At 42.7% G+C, this 19,616-nt stretch overlaps 1 protein-coding gene across 1 annotated transcript in view; it reads left to right on the top strand.

Annotated features, from left to right (window-relative positions):
* LOC145407772 (uncharacterized) overlaps positions 1-14,373 on the top strand; it is a 161,239-nt gene extending 146,866 nt beyond the window's left edge. The window contains exon 4 of the mRNA XM_080278641.1: positions 14,189-14,373. Coding sequence (XP_080134767.1) covers positions 14,189-14,363 — 175 coding nt within the window. The 3' untranslated portion in view covers positions 14,364-14,373. The remainder of the gene's footprint in view (positions 1-14,188) is intronic.
* Positions 14,374-19,616: the final 5,243 nt, after the last annotated feature.

The raw sequence follows: 19,616 nt of genomic DNA, 5'->3' as shown, positions 1-19,616 counted from the left end.
AGTAGTAGTAGTAGTGGTGGTGGTGGTGGTGGTGGTGGTGATAGGAAAGACAGAAGGAGGAATGGGAGGAAGTGGTTGGGATACGAGAGTGTGAGGGAAGAGAAGGAGGAGAGGGAGGAAGATGGAGGAGAAACTGGGAGAGAGAAAGGGAAGGAAGGAAAGGTAGGGTCTGGTAGAAGGGGAGAGAGAGAGAGAGAGAGAGAGAGAGAGAGAAAGAGAGAGAGAGAGAGAGGAGAATGGTGGGAATGGGAATATGAATCAGACAGTGAGAAGCGTAGACAGCAATCTTTTTCACCCATCCTATAAGACTGTCACCCTCGTCTTCTGCTCTGACGGGGAGAAGAGGCTGAGAATAGTGTTGGCTGTAGTAAATTGGAGAGGAAAGCGATGTGGTCTCAGTGGCTGTGTATTTTCCTTACTAGACATGTTGGGAAGACAGTGTGTGTGTGTGTGTGTGTGTGTGTGTGTGTGTGTGTGTGTGTGTGTGTGTGTGTGTGTGTGTGTGTGTGTGTGTGTGTGGCATAGCAATACACAAACACAGGCTCAACTCTATTTGCCTTCTGCTCAATCCATGCTGACCTGTTTATCATGTCATCTATAATTCCCAACACCTTTGCTGCTGCGAATAATTTTCTTACCCGCGTTCAAAGATGTGGATCAGATGCAGTATTAAGTTACTAAGAGAAGGTGTGGATACCCTAAATTGTCCAGGAGTAGGATTGGAAGCTGCACTGGGTTTCGAAGAATAAATGAGGATAAGGAGTAAGTATAAGGTAAATGAGGAGATGTGAATACTTGAAGTTGATCCAGTAAGAGTATCAGAACCTTTTTCTTTTATATCAAAGAGTGGATGCCTTGAGTTCTAACAACAGGATCAGAAATCAGTATAGGGAATTAGAGCATATAAAAGGAAGTGTTGATAACCTGCATTAAAACCGGGAAACACAAAGTAATTTACGTTATTTAAGTAAAGGATTAAACACCCTTAGAAGAAGTAAAGGAGGAAGAGGAGCAAGAAATGGGTATGTGAGTAACGATGTGAATATCCCAATTTTTCCTACGAAGAGGATCAGAAGTCAGAATAAGTTAAAATAGTGGAGGTGCGGATATTCTAAGCAGAGGCAGGAGTCAGGATAAGTTAAATTAGTGGATGTGGATATTCTCGGCCAGCTCGTTTATCCACACCAACCACCTATCCACACCAACCCCCCTATCCACACCAACCCCCTATTCACACCAACCCACTATTCTCACCAACCCCCTATCCACACCGAGCCTCTATCCACACCAACCCTCTATCCTATTACTTTAGCATATTACAGTTTCCTCTGACCTGGGAGTAATACCGTGCTTATAGGCTGCCCACGAGGGGTGTAATTAAACATGAAAACCAAGGAGACAGACCGAATCCAAGGAGACGAAGGGGGCGGGGGGTGAAAGGGGGTCGCTGAGGGAATAAGGGGTCAAGGGGGATAAGGGAAGGCGTCTTGCAAGGGGGTGAAGGGGTGGGAAAAGGGGGGGAGCAAGGAAGGCGTGACACGTGTTAGAATAAATGATGGGAGAGACGAGGGAGTGAGGCAGGGAGGGAAGAGAGGTGGGAGGGAGTGAGGGAGGAAGGGAGGACTTAAGAAAGAGAGAGGGAGGCAGGGAGGAGTGAGCAAAAGAGGGAAGGTGAAGGTGAGAAGGTGATGAGGGGAAGGTGGGGAGAGGTGTGAGAAGAGGAACTAAGAGGAAGGGAGAAAGAGGGAGGGAGAGTAGGAGGGAGAAAGGGGGAAGGAGGGAGGGAGGGAGAATCGGTTTTCACTGACCCTTCTGATTTATGTACAGGAAGGAAGTAGGGAAGAAGGGAAGGAAGGAGGGAGCTAAGAAGGGGAAAAAGAAGTGAGAGAATTAAGCAGGGAGGATGAGAAAGGAGACAAGGAGGTTTGAAAGAAGAGACGGAAATAGACAGAAATCCCTTCCTTCGCTACGCCTCCTCCCTGTCCCCTCCATCCCTACCTGTCTCAGCCCCACCTTTCTTTCTGCCCTCTTTCTCCCTTTCTTTCCATTTCCTCTCTCTTCCTTATACTCCCTTCGCTTTTCCTCTTCCCTTTTTTTTCCCCTCTCCTCCCTTTTCCCCTTCCCATTTTCCCTTTTCTTCCCTTCCTCCTATTTTCTTTTCTCCTAACTCTTTCGCCCCTCTTCTTTCTTTTCCTCTCGTTTGCACTTCTTCGTTTCCCGTCCACACACCCCTACACCCTTCCCCTGCCCTCCACACACCCTTACCCCCTTCCCCTGCCCTCCATACATCCTTACCCCCTTCCCCTGTCCTTCACAAACCCCCTACACCCTTCCCCTGCCCTCCACACACCACTACACCCTTTTCTTACCCTCCACACACCCCTACACCCTTCCCCTCTCCTCCACACACCCCTACACCCTCCCCCTGCCCTCCACACTCCCCTACACCCTTTCCTTACCCTTCACACACCCCTACACCTTTTCCTTACCCTCCACACACCCCTACCTAACCTAACAAACCCCTTCCTACCTTCCCCTCCCCCTGCACACACTCCCCCTCTACCCCTGCTCCTCTTCTCACCCTCCATTCTCCATGCCACCACTGCACGTCCCCCTCCATACCCCTTACCACCACTCCACTCCTCCTCCATACCCCTTACCACCACTCCACTCCTCCTCCATACCCCTTACCACCACTCCACTCCTCCTCCATACCCCTTACCACCACTCCACACCCCCTCCATACCCCCTGCCACTACTCCACGCCCCCCTCCCTCATATCCCCCGTGCAACATTAAACACCCCTCTCCTTCAACCAACATGAGGGCTGTATTAATCTTAACTTAGACCAACGCACGGTAGGATCACAAGGGGCGCTGATGGCATACTACAGCTTTGATGAAGGATACTCTGGCGCTGATGAAGGATACTATTGCGTTGATGAGGGATACTAGGGCGTTGATGAGGGATACTAGGGCGATGATGAGGGATACTAGGGCGTTGATGATGGTTACTGTAGCGTTAATGATAGACAAGAGAGCATTGACAGGCGTTCATAATTATACTCCAACGTTAATGAGTATCAAGCGTATTTAGGACACTCCAAACTGATGATGCTTGGAGTATGATGAGCGTTGATGGCATACTTAGGCGTTGACGAAGGAGGACATTTAGGTGTTGATGATTTACACTACGGTCTTGATAAATGGCCTCTGGGGCATTGATGAAGGTTGAAGGAATACTTAAACGTTGACGCAAATTAGGTGGTTGGTGTATGCTGACAAAAAACTAAAACACACACACACACACACACACACACACACACACACACACACACACACACACACACACAGACACACACACACACACACACACACACACACACAGACACACACACACACACACACACACACACACACACACACACACACACACACTCCAAAATGACAAGCTTTCCAAATTCTAACTCAAAATTGACCCGCCCCAAACATGACAACAACAACACTAACCCCAAATCTAATCTATCTCTCTATCTGTCTATCTTTCTATCTATCCCCAGTCGCCCTAATCCCATAAGAAGTGGCAACTAACAAATCGTCTCCACATCACTCTCTCCTCTAGTTTCCCTCCCTCCAACTGATACCCACCTCCCTCTGTCTCATTCTCAGTCTCCCTCTCCATCGTACTCACACTCTCCTAGCCAGGCTCTAATTCTCCTTCCTACAAGACACGGCCAACTCAAAAATGTCCACCTCAAAAAGGTCCACCTCCAAAAATGTCCACCTCCAAAATGTCCTCCTCTAAAAATGTCAACCTCCAAAATATCCACCTCCAAAAATGTCCACATCCAAAATATCCACCTCCAAAATGTCCACCTCCAAACTGTCCACCTCCAAAACGTCCACCTCCAAAATGTCCACCTCCAAAATGTCCACCTCCAAAATGTCCACCTCCAAAATGTCCACCTCCAAAACGTCCACCTCCAAAATGTCCACCTCCAAAACGTCCACCTCCAAAATGTCCACCTCCAAAATGTCCACCTCCAAAATGTCCACCTCCAAAATCGCCAACCCAGCGTAGCGTTGATGACACCAATGACTAATTAAACCCGTCTATTAATGACCCCTGGTGATGGAGCGGCCCACTATGGCTTTAATGAGGTCGTCAGGGCGGTACATAATTACACTGTAGATCTGTATAGTTTATTAGCATTGTGGCTTTAATTATGGCTGGCTAATTTAAGACGAATATCCCACACTAGCGTAAATAATGTGAAAAATAAATGGGGTCTCTGCTGATACTTATTTTTTTATAAATAATGCCTTTCTAATATTAATGACTTCACTATCACATCTATGGTAGTAATCTGTTAATTGGGGTACTCCAAAAATAACCATATTTATCAGTTACAGTGGACTGGTATACAAGGAGTACAAATTAATGAAGTTATAATTTTCCTTGCTAACATACCACTCTAGTATCTAAGCTAAATTAAAAAAAAATGTACAAGCTAATATTGGTTTTTCTTATGCTTTGTGAAAAGGACTCTCAGTAACTTATGACTTTTTGCATTTTTTTTTTTTCATAACCTGGATTATATTTAAAACAATCATAACTGCGAACTACCCATCATCAAATCCGTTCTGCTTCATCAGAAGCGTAATAATAATAATAGTAATAATAATAATAATAATAATAATAATAATAATAATAATAATAATAATATACTTCCTGTGGTAATACTTCAGCAGTGGCTTTGTTTTATAACTGCTATGTAACAAATCAATCCAGGCACATGTAATAGTTTCTCATTTTCCGTGAATGTAACATGATGATTTTCTTGTGATTTACTGTTTGTCACTTTATCCGTATATTTTTTCCATTACCTTTCACCTCCGTCCATCCCCATATACTCTTCAGCTTATCATTGTCCTCATCTTCTTTCTTTTGTCTCCTTCCTCGATAATATACCTGGATTTCTTCTTTTCCTTCGTGTCTTTCTTCTTACTTTCCTTCCTATCCCTCCCATCTTTAAAGCGTCATAACCCTCTCCCTGTCCTTTTTCTAACCCACATATCCTTTCTTCCCTCTTTCTTCCCTCCACCTCCTTCTCTCCCATCTCATTTATTCCATCATCTCCTCCTCCTCCTTCTCCTCCTCTCTTTTTCTTCCTCTTCTCCCCCTCCTCCTCCTCCTCCTCCTCTCTGTTTCTTCTTCTTCTCCCCCTCCTCCTCCTTCCTCTCCTCTTTATACTCCTCCTCTTCGTCTTTCTCCTCCTCCTTTTCCCACACACTCTAACCATCTTCACCTACACCCCTGCCCTCACCCCTCACCCCCCTCTCATTCCTTCTCAATTCTTAACGTCCGCTACAACCTGCTCCATTATACACTACACCCCCCCCACCCCCTTGGTCCCTGGTGAATGGCTGTATTATTCACCATTCATCAACACCCCTAGGACACCGGCGAGGTCAAGACGGATTCGCTTCTTGGCAGGTGTTGAGGGGATGGGTTATTCATTTGTGTTATTCGTTTTTGTTACGGCTCTTTTATGGAGTTCTTATTACTCGTACCGTATTTATTTGCTATTGTTATTTATTTGTTATCTGTTGTTGTTATTTATGTTATCATTTATATTACTGTTATTTGTTATAGTTTTTATTTGTTATTGTTATTTATTTTCTATGGTTGTTTATCTTTTATTGTTATTTACTTGTTGCTACCTCCGCCAAGGAAGTTGGAGGAGGTTATGTATTCACCTATGTTTGTTTTTTTGTCCTCATGATATCTCCAAAAGTTTCCGATGTGTGGAAGGGTGGCCAAGAAAGAATTGATTAAATATGGGGGCCGATCCGGATCCGAATCCGGTATTGGCAGAGAAGTGCTTCCTAGTTATTTATTTCTTATTATTATTCACTGTCATTGCTCTTATTCATTTCCTGTTAGCCTTATTTATTGTTATTGTTGTTCATTTCCTAGTATTCTTATAAATTTTTCAATGTCTTTTATTTTTCTTAACTCTTATAAATTATTACTGTTAATATTCATTTGTTAACATTCTTAAATTGCTGATGACTCTTACTAAATATTTTACTAATTTTCAATACTCTTATTCAGTGCTCTCAATCATTTTCTAATACTATCATTATTTTTCATTATGCCTGTCTATTATTTTGTCATTCAAAATCAATACTTTTTAAGAATACTTCTTTCACCTGTTCTTTTGGTTTAGTTTTTTTTCAGCCTATTTTAATAAATTTAGATTTTTTTGTTCGAAAACTAAGATATAGGCCCGTATTCCCGTCGAGGAAGCTACCCAACACCTCTTCCTTAGCGACTGATTTTTTGATATGCCTGGTTAATATCCTTTTGTACGTCAATTAGGTAGAGTATAGCTATATTGGAAGGATTTATTTTGCACAGAAGAGGACAGTAAGGTGTAATAAGAAAATAAATCGCTTAGAAAAAGGTGTTAGGGAGCTGGCCATAGTCTTAATTAACCCATTGGATGCGTGTTTTATTTTATTCTTGTTCTCTCTCCGGACGATTTTCCTCAGCTTAAGATATATTTTTCAAGCTGGAGGGGTTAGATGAAGCCTCAGAAAAATCCCCCCAGTACAAAAGGGATTTTCTGGGATTTCCTGCGTAGCTGAATAAAATCGTCTGGGAGAAGAGATTAAAAAGGACATTAACAGGATTGACGGGATTTCTCTCAGCTGGATGTCGTCTTTGTGTGTGTGTGTGTGTGTGTGTGTGTGTGTGTGTGTGTGTGTGTGTGTGTGTGATTTTTTCTTGCTATTTTCAGACGATTCTCCTCAGCTCATGACTTATTTTTTTTTACTGGGGAGGTCAGACACAGCCTTCATTAATCCCTTCAGTACTAGGGGGTTCTTGCAAGCTGATTAAACCATCTAGAGAGAGAGAGAGAGAGAGAGAGAGAGACATAACGTAAACACATGTCAACAGCGTTCACAATTAGTCTCTCTAGCTTAAGGTTAGATCGAAAAATAGACAGACAGGTGATTATACATATAGACAGATAAAAGAAGAGACGGACAGACAGTTAAACATATAGATAGATAGACAAATAGATATACATTTATTTAGATAGATAATAATATAGACTCGTCGAAATGTATACTGGAAGGAGTGTACAATCAATTATTCCTCTTACTCTCAGGTTCTCAGTAAACCAAAGTCAATTTCGCTTGGGTTTAATTTGTTTATACTCCACCCTCTCTCTTCCCTGACTCCTAGCCCTCTTTCTCTCTCTCTCTCTCTCTCTCTCTCTCTCTCTCTCTCTCTCTCTCTCTCTCTCTCTCTCTCTCTCGGTGTGCACCTTGGTTTCCGCCGTCAAAATCAATTTACCTTCGAAGAACAGAAGATTTACAGCCACCGATCGGCCTGACTCTCCTCTCTCTCTCTCTCTCTCTCTCTCTCTCTCTCTCTCTCTCTCTCTCTCTCTCTCTCTCTCTCTCTCTCGGTCCCCTTCTCTCTGACACTAATCAAATTCCTTCTCTTTCTCCATCACAAACACAATCTCTTCTCTGTCCCCTTCAGTATAAAGTCTCTCTCTCTCTCTCTCTCTCTGTAGTCCTTTCCTTTTTCTCAGAAGCCTATTTTTTCCTCTCTTCTTTCTCTTGAACCAAAGCTTTCTCACCCTCTCTCAAAAATAGTTCAGTATTTTCTCTCTCTCTCTCTCTCTCTCTCTCTCTCTCTCTCTCTCTCTCTCTCTCTCACCCACCCACCCACACACACACACACACACACACACACACACACACACACACACACACACACACACACACACACACACATACACACACACCTTTGTCTACTGCTCTGTTGCAAACCTGTGCTCTCTCTCTCTCTCTCTCTCTCTCTCTCTCTCTCTCCAGTCTTGCCTCATCCATCTTGCTTAAAAATGTTTCCCCTGTTGGACTCTGCTTCTTCTCCCTTCCCCTCTTGCACCTTTCTGCTCTCTCTCTCCCTCTTTTCCTCCCTCTCCTCTTTCCTCCTTCCCTCCCTCCCTCCCCCTGTTCTCTCCTCCATTCCTTGCCACCTTTCTTTATCATTTCTACTTCCTTCTTCCCTCTCTACTTCCCTTTCTGTTTCCTTTTCCTTGCCATTTTTCAACTCACTTCCCCCTCCCTTTTATTCCTTCCCCCATCTTCCTTCCCCTCCCTTCCTCTATACCCTTACTTCTGTTTTCTCTCCCTCTCTCATCTTTCTTTCCTCCCTCCTTCCTTCCTTTCCCTCTTTTTCCCGTTCTCATCCTTCCCTCTCTTTTCTTTCTCTCCCACTAACTACTCTCCCTTTTATTCATTCTCCCACCTACCTTCCCTGTCCTCTCTTCCTCCCTGCTCCCTCCCCCTTCCTGCTCTTCCCTCTCACTTTACTTCCCTTTTCCTCTCTGTCTTCCCCATCACACTTGTCCTCCACTAACCTGCTTCTCTCAAAATTCTTTCCTTTTCTGTCATATTTTCTTCCATCTCTCCCATTTCTCTTCGTCTTCTTCACCCCCTCTCTTCCTGTCTTCGTCTGAGCCAGTTCAATAAGAGACGGGCACTGTTTTCATTCCTCCTTTCTCCTCTCTTCCTCCTTCCTCTTATCCCAGTCTTCCCTCCTCTTCTCTCCTCTTCTTTCTTTTTCTTCCCCTTTTTCCAGGTCGTGAGAAGCCACGCACTTCATAAAATCATTCAACGTCTCTTCCATCCTCCTCTTCCTTCGTCATCCCTTTCTCCTCTCCACATTCCTTACCTCTTCTCTCCTCCCTCCTCTTCTTCCCCCCCCCTCTCCTCCTTCTTTCCTTCCTTCGTTCACCAGTCATGACAAGCCACGCGCGCGCGCGCACACACACACACACACACACACACACACACACACACACACACACACACACTCTCTCTCTCTCTCTCTCTCTCTCTCTCACAAACAAACACACACACACACACACACACACACACACACACACACTTCATAAAACCATGCAGCATCTCCGAGGGGGGGACTCAATCATTTACAAGGCACCCCTGAAACTATCCTGCTAAAATCAATGTTACAACTCACTCACAGATACAGCTGAGAGAGAGAGAGAGAGAGAGAGATAAGCAAGTCCACCACACCACTATTCAAACATTTCCCTCTCCACCATAACCAACAAAACACGTCACACAGGATCCAGTCTCCCTCCCTCTTCCATTCCCAATCCCCCAGTCCCCACACCAACCAGGAGCGACACATCAATCCCTAATTTAAGAAGTCAGTGTGTCCTTTTCCCAGATAACTCGACGAGCAGGATCGAAGAGAAACTTGTGGAACTTAGATGGATGGAATGGATTTGTTATTTTGGTGTTGAGGGTGCAGATAGACGGAGGAAGATGGGCGAGGGGAAAGGCTGGGGAAGGGGGTTGGTGAGGGGAAGGGGGAAAGGGAAACTGATATGGAAGGGGGAGGAGGAAGGGGAAAAAAATATGGAAGGGGAAAGGGAATGGAGACGAGATGGAGGAAGACTGGACATAGAGGAATTTCACTGCAATATGAAACTATGCTTCATTACTATTTTCACTTTCACCCACTGCACCTTCTCGATCAAACCTCTCCTCATCATATTAACCTCCCTATTAAAATACACAATAAAAAGCACAGGTGACGGGATCCTATTGGCTTATGATGATGTTATTTGTTAGGGTTAAAACTAATGTCCCGAACTATATTTGCAACGTGTATGGGAAAAGAAAAATAAGACATAGGCTCTCCCCCACCCACTACTCCCTCCCGCAAATTATTTAATTATAGATGTTGATGATTTTTAGAATAATAGGAGGGGAGACGAAAGAGGAAGAGCTGTAAGGGAGGGGCAAGGGAAAAGTAGGAAGGGGATACGTAAAGAAGTGGTGGAGGAGGGGAAAGGAAGATGGGGAATGGGAGAACAGATGAAGGATGCAGCGGGGAGAAACAAAAGAGGGATAGCAAGGGGAGGGGAGAAAGGAAGGAGTGGGATGGGAGAATGAGGGGTGATATGAGGGGGAGGAGTCAAAGTCATAGGGGTGGGGGAAGAGGGTGAGAAAAAGGGGAGGGATGGAGGATGGGGAGAAGAGAAAGAGAGAATGGGAAAGGATGACGGGGGGAGAGAAAGGAGGGGAAAAGGAGAGAGTGGGATGGGGGAGGGAAGGACAAAAAGAGGGGGGGGGAAAGTGGGATAAGGGCGGTAAGAGTTCAATTTCAAGAGGCAAGAGAGAACTGAGAAGGGGAAGGGAGGGGAGAGAGGGGGAGGTCGGAGGGGGAGAGGTGGGATGGGGAGGTGAAGAAGGAGGGGAAATCATCGAGAAGTAAATAAGTTAGTAGCGTCCAAGTCTTCCCAGGAGGAGGAGGAGGAGGAGGAGGAGAAGGAGGAGAGAGAGAGAGAGAGAGAGAGAGAGAGAGAGAGAGAGAGATGAGGTGTGAGACAGACAGACACCCAGTTAGTAATTCAGGTTTGTTGAGGAAGTTCCCAGCTGTTTGTCGCACGGGATCAACTTGTGGTGGTGAGAGAGAGAGAGAGAGAGAGAGAGAGAGAGAGAGAGAGAGAGAGAGAGAGAGAGATTAATATTACGAATCAAAAGAAAATAATCATAAAGACTCTCCCATACCCTCCACACCCTCCGTCCATTTACCGCATACGAAAATATTAAGTCACTAATATGCTTAAAAGAAGCATTATATTCGAAACTGATATATTTTCACAACAAACATACTTTTAAACATATGGACAAAGTAGTTTAAGGTCAACATTTAAACATTCAGCACTGCAGTTTAAAATTCTTGTGAGTTTGGGAGACAATGGCGCGTTAATCCGATGTTAGGAAGTAAATAAAATAAATAAATACAAAAAAAAAATGAGGGGGAGAATTGACTAACCACAACATTAAAAAAAAAAAAAAAAGTAAAGTGTCGTATGCAAAATAAATCGCTAAGGAAGAGGTGTTAGGGAGCCTTGATAGCTAAAAAAAAGAAAGAGAGAAAAAAAAAGGGCTACAGACGAGCTCTCAACATAACTAAAAAAAAAATCCTGACGTACGAGACTGGGCCGATCAAAAAAAAAAAAAAAAGAATGAAAAAGAAAATCAAAATTAAGACAAAGAAACATATGAGGACGAACAATAAATAAATAAATAAATAAATGTTAAAAAAATAGTGGTCAAGGTGATGATGAGGCAAAAGGCTGAACGAAATGAACAGAACTATGACCGAAAAATTATGACTGTCTAAAATTCTCTAAAACATTTTGGGGTTTGACAGACGCACACTTGGTCAAATGAGAGAGAGAGAGAGAGAGAGAGAGAGAGAGAGAGAGGTAAGGGGTAAAAAGGTGAGGGAAAGAGGGGTAAGAGGGTGAGGGGGAGGAAGTTAGGGAGTGAGATAGAGAGAAATGGGGTGAGGGAGGGGGTGAGGGGGATAAAGAGGGGAAGGGTGGGGTGAGGGGTGAATTATTTAGCTAGGCTCGTGGCTGTAAGTGGTCTCTTTCTCTCTCTCTCTCTCTCTCTCTCTCTCTCTCTCTCTCTCTCTCTCTCTCTCTCTCTCAGGAATGGGGTGCTTGAGAGAGAGAGAGAGAGAGAGAGAGAGAGAGAGAGAGAGAGTCATTTTGGCATTGTTTTCTCCCTCATTACCTGTGGCTAGTGAGAAGGAATGAATGAAGGAAGGAAGGAAAAAAGGAAGGAAGAAAGGAGGAGGGAAAGAAGGTAGGAAGGATGGAGGGAAGAAATGAATGAAGGAAGGTAGGAAGGGAGGAGAAAAGAAGGAAGCGGATGATGAAGAAAGGACGAAAGAAATGAAAGGGAGAGAGAGAGAGAGAGATGAAAAAGAATAGAGTTAGGTGGACAGGCAGGACAACCAAGGTAAGGGGAGAGTGAGAAAGGAGAATGAGGGTGAAGGAGGAAGAAAAGAGAGAGAGAAGAAAGAAGGGTGTATAGGAAGAAAGTGGATGGAAAGAATGAGAGAGAGAAGCATGAGATATGGAGGAAGAAGAGTGAGAAGGAGAAAGGAAATGTGACTGAGAGAGGGGAGGGGAGGTGAAAGAGGGGAGTGAAAGACGTGACAGAGTTGTGAGAGGAGGAGGAGGAGGAGGAGGGGTAACAATAGGCAGACGATGGGCTGAGGGGTCATTTTAGGTCACTTTACCTTATATGGCCAGATGTGACCCTCTCTGGCAGGAGAGGGGTGAGTGGGAGGGGGAAGGAGAGGGGAGCATGCGGTGTAGTGGAGAGGGGAATAAAGGAGGGAAGATGAGAGTAGGTGGTATAAGAATGAAAGGGGAAGATAAAAGGACGGGGTTAGAAGGGGGGAGGAGATGAAGAGGAGAAGATGGAAGGAGAGGAAGAGGAGAATGGGAGCAGAGTGAGAGGAAATGGGGAGAAAGAAGGAAGAATAGAGAGGGGAGAATAGAAGGGAGTAAGAAGGGAAAAGGAAAGGAGAAGAAAGGGAGGAAGGTGAGAAGAAAGGAAATAGGGGAAGGAGAGAGGAGGGGAGAGGTAGAGCAGTGGGAGACAGCAAGGTGAAGAAGGGGGGAGAGTGGGAAAGAAAAGAAGGGTGGGGAAAATGAAGGGACGATCAGGAGAGGGGAGAAGAAGTACTGAAGGAGAGAGAGAGAGAGAGAGAGAGAGAGAGAGAGAGAGGAAGGAGGGAGGAGGGAGAGAGAACGGGAAAGGAGAGCAGGAAGAGGAGTTATCAGAGTGGAATTAAAACATCATCGTACTGAAGGGGTTAATGGAAATTCAAAATAATAACATAAGAATATTGTGTTGCAAAATTAATAATTCTATCATCATTTTCATATCCAATACATTTTCCGCTACTTCCAAATCTTCCATTAAATCCAGCTAAACTTGATCGCGTCTGGGTTGGTATAATCAATTTTGTGCTACTTCCCAAACGTTCATTTAATCTCGATAATTTTCGTGTACTCCCAGCAATTCAATATTAACGCTTATGATAAAGATTTCCCTTAATCTGGCCTATTATTCCACCATGTTCACTCAGACACACCGTTTTTATTCCATCTACATCTAGCATTTTTCTTGCATTGACTTTATTGGTCTTCCTTCAGCACGTATACTGTCTCTTGTACCGGTTTTATTGCATCCAACTACATTACTATAATTTCCACTTATGTTTTGCCTTTACTTCCACTACACTCATGGAACACGTCTCATGTTTTGTAATACCCACACTCAGTAAGTTCAATATTTCTTGCCTCTTCTAATTGTAATATTTATGTATGAGATGCGGTATAACTTCACGGATTTCGAATATTTTCATTATCACTTAATTTGACCACCGTTTCTCCTCGACCTGTAGTTCATTCACCTTAACTTGGCTCAGATTTTCGTCCTTGTGTAGCTTATTTTCCGAAGTTCAAAGGCAGAATAGGACTACACTAGGGCTCTACATCCTTTCCATAGCACTTCTTTGTGACTAGCACCACACACTGTAGCCAGTCTCTTGTTACAGCTCGTTACTCAAGATGGGAAGATGCCAATTTTGCGCCAAGTTAGAGTGAACAGAGTATGGTACTGTTTCATTCTTGTATTTATCTTTTTCTCTTTATTTTTTAATGCACAAAAAAGGAACCAAAGACTGAGAACCTACAGAAGTCGACCAGGCTAACACACACACACACACACACACACACACACACACACACACACACACACACACACAAACTGAAAAAGAGAGAGCCATTTTTAAAAAGTTTCGTTCATTCCGAGATGCTTATATACTTAGGGTCATACCTTTAATTCTATCTGTCTTTATATCTTCATCTATTCTTATCTATCTATCTTTTCACATCTCTCGTGTCTCCTCTACACTTGCAGTCATATCAGTCGTTTTATATATATTTTTACTTATTTTTTTTTACACATCCAGTCATATCTCTTACTATATCTGAATCTCCTCTGCTTCCAGATCATTATGCTGATTTTTTGTAATGTGGTTTAGCTTGTAAACTTTACTCTTATCTGATTATCCTGTCTGTTCTTTTTCCAGTGTTCTTTATATCAACAACTATCTCTATAGCTATGTATGTATGTATGTATCGGTATGTATGCATGTATGAATGAATAAATGTATGTATGTAAGTGTAAGTATATTAATGTCTGTGTAGTTTTTTTTCCCTCTGAACCACCCACATATTTTCTCCCTCCTCCAGGCGTCAGGAGGCCGAAGACCGCGAGGCAGAACGTCACGCCACGAACCGCCTGATGCTGGGTATATCCCCCGAGAGCAGCGACAAGCCCCTCTACCCCACCTCACAGGACACCACACTCACGCCCCTACCCTCCGTCCAGGTCCAAAACTCCAGCCCCTCACTCCCGGCTGTGTGAGGGGCAGGGGAAGAGGAGGGAAGAGAGATAGGGGAAGGAGGAGAGAAGCGGGATAGGAAAGGAAGAAAGGGGAGAGGAAGAGAGAAGAGGAGTAAGGGAAGAAGAGTAGGGGAGAAGAAGAGAGAAAATGGATAGAGGATAGGAAGAGGATGAGCAAAGAGAATAGGAGGAGAAAAGGAAAGGAGTGGAAAGGAAGGAAAGAAGTGAGATACGAGGAAAAAGGGAAGGGAGAGGATGGGATGAAAGAATGGTATGGAAGGGCAAGAAAAGGAAGAGGAAAGACTGAACTGAGGGAGTAGAGAAGAAAGACTGGAAATCAAGGAAGGAAGGGGCGACTAAAAAGAAGATCGGGAAAGAGATGTTAAAAAAGAGGCGAAGAAAGAGAGAGGGAGTGGTCAGCAAGGAAGAGAGCAGCGTGTACTATGGAGATGGGGACGGTGAAGATCAAGGAAGGAATGACAAGAGAGGAAGATGAAGATACTGGAAGGTATATGGGAAGAGAAACATGAATAAAGAAGGTAAGGAATGATGATAAAAGTATAGGAAGGAAGTTGGAAGAGAGGAAGATGAAAATAAATGAGGATCTGAAAAGGGCAGAGAAGACACAGGAAGAAGAAACTGGAAAGGAGACAAAAGACGAAGAAGGAACAGAAGAAAGAAAAGAGGAGGAAAAGGCGAAAGGGATCCTAAACTCTCGACTCAACAGGAAATATAAATAGTAACATAATCCTCTTAACCCTTTGACTGCGGAGGAAAAAAATAAATAAATAAATCTGCCTAGTTAGAACAAATTACAGAGTTCTTAGTTCATGGGGGGGAAAAAAATAGAGATATGGGATTTTAATAAATTTTTGGCAATGTTTGAATTCTCTAAGCTTTAAATAAAATCATCTGAAATTAACCAAAACTTAACACCAAGCCTTTTGCAGCCCAGGGGTTAAGAAGATCCACGAAACACGACAACAACAACATCAAACACTGACAGCAAAGAACAATAACAAACTCTCTAGCGAACCAATATAAATAGTGATGACGAAACTAACTTATAGAATTCTGTGGTGATAGCGTAGCGTCTAGTGTGTATATATATAAAAAAAATGACCGAAAACAAACGGATTAGTAATGTTTAAGTGAAAGTGCGTGTGCAATTTTGTTCAAAACGAAATGCCGTACTTCAGGGTCATGGTTGGAAAAAAAATAATAATAGAATAATAAAAGAAGAATTTGAAGAGTTACAGCGGCATATGGATAGTGTGTTTACGGTGACGATTGAACAGTTTGGGCCCGACTTGGACTTTCCTTATAGATTTTACCTCTTATCCCGTTCTATATAGCCTCATCAGGAGCTTAGAGGCATGGGTCTACGTTACTCAGTCCAGAATTCTGAGGCGAGTCACCAGTCCCTCTTTCCTGAGCAGCATTACATGAACAATAAAACTCAATCTCCCTTTGCCTTAAACCTCAATCGGACGCATCCACTCTGAGCGCCTGAACCCACTAAACAACAAGGCGTCTTCCCAGTAAACACACTGTCCACATGCCGGGTGTGGCTCTGAATTGAACAGCACTGTGAAAGCAAAACAATAAAAACAGCTTGTACAGACCTTAAGTTCATAACGTACCTGTGAACATGTGTGTGTGTTCAGTGCAAGGTGTTCATAGATAGATTTTGAGGACTGAAACTTCACAACCCCCCCCCCCTTGCCAGTTAGCCCTAAACCACTTCACTCCAATGACGTGTTCTGTATTTAATTCTTGTCACCTTCAGAGGATTTTTATTCATCGTGAGGGAGGGGGCGAAATTAGCACCCACAAATTAATACTCCCCCCCCCTCCCAAAGTTCGAAAAATCACCAGTGGGTAAGATGAATGAAGTATACACATCATCGCAGTGAAGGACCAAAAAAAAGTCCCATTCACCCCCCAAAAAAAGTGAAAATACCAGACCCAAAAAACCCGAACTGTAATAATATGTAAGTTTTTGCGAAGGGACAGGAGATGTATTGGCCACTTCACTACGAGACGCCATAAACAGAAAAATGTAGTCTAATGTTAACAAAAAAATAAATAAATAGATAAAGAGGCTGATGATATTTCTGTTCCGTCTCGTCAAACTGGAACTGAAAAAAAAAAATCGTCAGGTGGAAGCAAGAATAAAGATTAAAAAAAAAAAAAAATCGATCTCTCGTTCACAAAACTGATGAAGCTCAATTTTTTTTTTTTTTTATCAGTCAATGGTGTTCTTCTTGTGCTGAAAATAAATTCGTGATGCGACAGTAGGAATAAATTAGGGAAAAAAATCTTGCACTGGGAATATAAGTACCTGGTGACAAGAAAAAATTGAAAAAAAAAATCACTATTAAATTAAATGATTTTTTTTTTTTACCGAAGGCCTTTTTGTGAGCTGAAAATAATCATCCAAATGAAATGAAATAAATAATAAATAAAAGAGGCGTGCTCGTAGTGAAGGGGCTAACCTGTGTAGCTCAGCAGTGATAAACAAGAAGTATTACTCTTAGATGTTCAGGAGGTAAACAAACAAACAACTTGCCAAACTCCCACTCTCGCTTGTTTCCCCGTCTTGCTATTTCTTGCTTTGTTTCATGGAGACCCTGGGTGTGAGGCGTGGAGGAGGAGGAGGAGGAGGAGGAAAAGAAGGAGAGAGAGGACGAGGAAAAGAAGGAGAGAGAGGAGGAGGAAAAGAAGGAGAGAGAGAAGGAAGAAAAGAAGATAAGAAGAGGGAGAGAAAATTATGGAAAGAAAAGGAAGAAAAGCAGAAAGGAGAAGAGGAGGAAAATGATGCAAAATAAGGAAAAAAAAGGAAGAAGAGGAGGAAAAGAAAGAAGAGGAAGAGAAGGAGAAGAAAGAAAAGGAAGAGAAGGAGGAGAAAAAAAGAAAAGGAGAGGGGTCAAAGGATAGAAAGTATGGAAAAAAGGAGAAGAGAACGATGTGAAAAAGAGAGGAAAGGAAACAGAGGATAGAAAAAGAGAGAAAAAAGTGAAAGAAAAGGAAGGAGGAAAAAAAAATGAATAGTGATGAAGTGCTTGCAAATGTGAAGAGAAGCAAAGAAAGAGAAGAAAAGAGTAAAAGTGAATATGGGGAAAATGAAGAAAGTGAATGAAACAATAGGGAAAAAATGAGGAAAATTAAGAAAATGAATGCCGGGTTGCCTGAGAAGTTTCTGTGTCACTAAAGGAATTACATTGTTCATGTGTAGCCTGAGGAAAGAGAAGAAAAATACCAACGGAGAAGAAAGAAGAGAAGACGAGAAGGAGGAGAAAGAGAAGACGAGAAGGAGGAGAAAGAGAAGACGAGAAGGAGGAGAAAGAGAAGACGAGAAGGAGGAGAAAGAGAAGACGAGAAGGAAGAGGATGAGAAGACGACAAGGAGGAATGTGAGAAAGAAAAGAGCAAGATAAAAAGTACAGGTTGTCACTGAGTAGTATTTGATGGAAGTATTGTATATTTCAGGGGGCTTCTGCTAATTGTATAAACAGTCACTAATGTTGTATCTCTCACTAGCAGGTCCTGAGATGTATAAACAGATAGTATTCCAGTGTGATTAGGAGACAGAATCAGTTTTAACCAAGTATGTGTCATTACCTCATTCACTAAGCTGACACCGTTTACATTTGAGTCAGACTACCTGCAGACGATTTCATTCAGCTTAGGAATGGCCCCGGCAGTGAAGGGGTTAACGAGGGCTTTGTCTAACCCCTCCATTAAAAAGCCTCCTCTACCATTAATAAAACCGTCTGGAGGTAGCATGACAAAAATGAAAATAACGTTTAGCGAAGCGATTACTGTTTTAGTGTTGAAAATTTTTGTTCTTGCCTAAGTTGCAGTATTTTTTCTGCCTTAAATCAGGATGCCAAATAAACGAAATACAGACAAACAAATACCACACCATTGATAAATCCAGATACACCAATTTACACAATTTAATTTCCAGATTCACTTATTTATGACCAACTCTCTATTGTATCTAGGGTCATTTTTCATCGGAAGGACAAGAAAAGGCGAAAGTAGAATGTCCGCATGTCTCTTATCCCTCCTGTAGAAAAAAATATCTTAGTTACGAAATAGGATTGATCGTAAGTTTGTCGTAAATCTCTGTTCAAATCTCTTAAGTAATGATAAAGACAGGGCTTTGTGGATAAATTTCGCAGTATGTATTCGGAGTGTGAGAGACGGGGTGAGTTGGGGGAAGGGCAGCGTAATGACAGGGGACAGGGAGACATGGAGGCGATTTGTCTGTGGCCACCCCTTACGGGATTAAGGCGTCTGGCTATAGATAGACAATATTTGGAGTATTAAATAAAAATGTTACCTCAGATTTGTAGGCCAATATAACTCTGTATTTTAAAGTATTACGGCATATACAGATATTTACTTGATATAGGACTGTATTTAAGTAGTGTATTCTGAGTTATTAAGGTTCAGAATATGCTTAACCTGCGACTGTGAGAAAATGTAACAGTGAATTTCAAAGCATAATGACACTTTGCATATTCTAATTCTGAGTCGGAGTGAATTCAGTATCATCACAGTATTATACACATTTTATTGAATCTGATATGAACAAATTTGTTATTATTATTATTATTAATATTATTATTATTACTATTATATTGTAAGTACTGGCTTTCTCCCTCCCTTCTCCAATCTCCTCTTCCTTCTTCAATCTTCCTGTCCTTCTCCTTTCCCTCTTTGTCCTCTTATCCCCCCTTCCTCCTCCTATCCTCCCTTCCTCTTCCTATCCCCCTTTCCTTCAGAACACCCTTCCTCCTGTCCCAGCGCGGCGTTCTGTCCCTTCCTCCTGTCTCTCCCTCCTATCCCCCTTTTCTCCTATCCCCCTTTCCTCCTATCCCCCATTCCTCCTTTCTTCTCTATTTTTCTATCCCCCTTTATCCTTTTACACGCGTATCTTTCCAGTATTATGGTACGGATATTAATTTGAGCCTTTAACAATATACCTCAGAAAATAATGATTGTTTACTCTTTATTTCTGAATGTAAACACCCCATTAAACAAATCAGGGTGACTCAACCGTGGTCTCGTGGATTTAGAGGGCTCGTTAGCACCTCTTCCTTTGCCATTTGTTTTGTTTATTACACTACTCTCTTCTCCTGATTCTCATATTTATCGTTTTATTAGTGACCCAAATTGTATATATAACACACAGGACATCATTAACTTATTAACTCGCAGAGGATGGGAAGCCAATTCACAGCTTTAAAATATCGCCTGCCAT

The sequence above is a fragment of the Coenobita brevimanus genome, chromosome 74 (genome assembly GCF_032717465.1).
Source record: "Coenobita brevimanus isolate Jiangsu-jjx chromosome 74, ASM3271746v2, whole genome shotgun sequence".
In the NCBI taxonomy this organism is placed as follows: Eukaryota; Metazoa; Arthropoda; class Malacostraca; order Decapoda; family Coenobitidae; genus Coenobita; species Coenobita brevimanus.
Note: the sequence above shows the minus strand (reverse complement) of the source record. Positions and strands in the feature narration are given on the sequence as shown.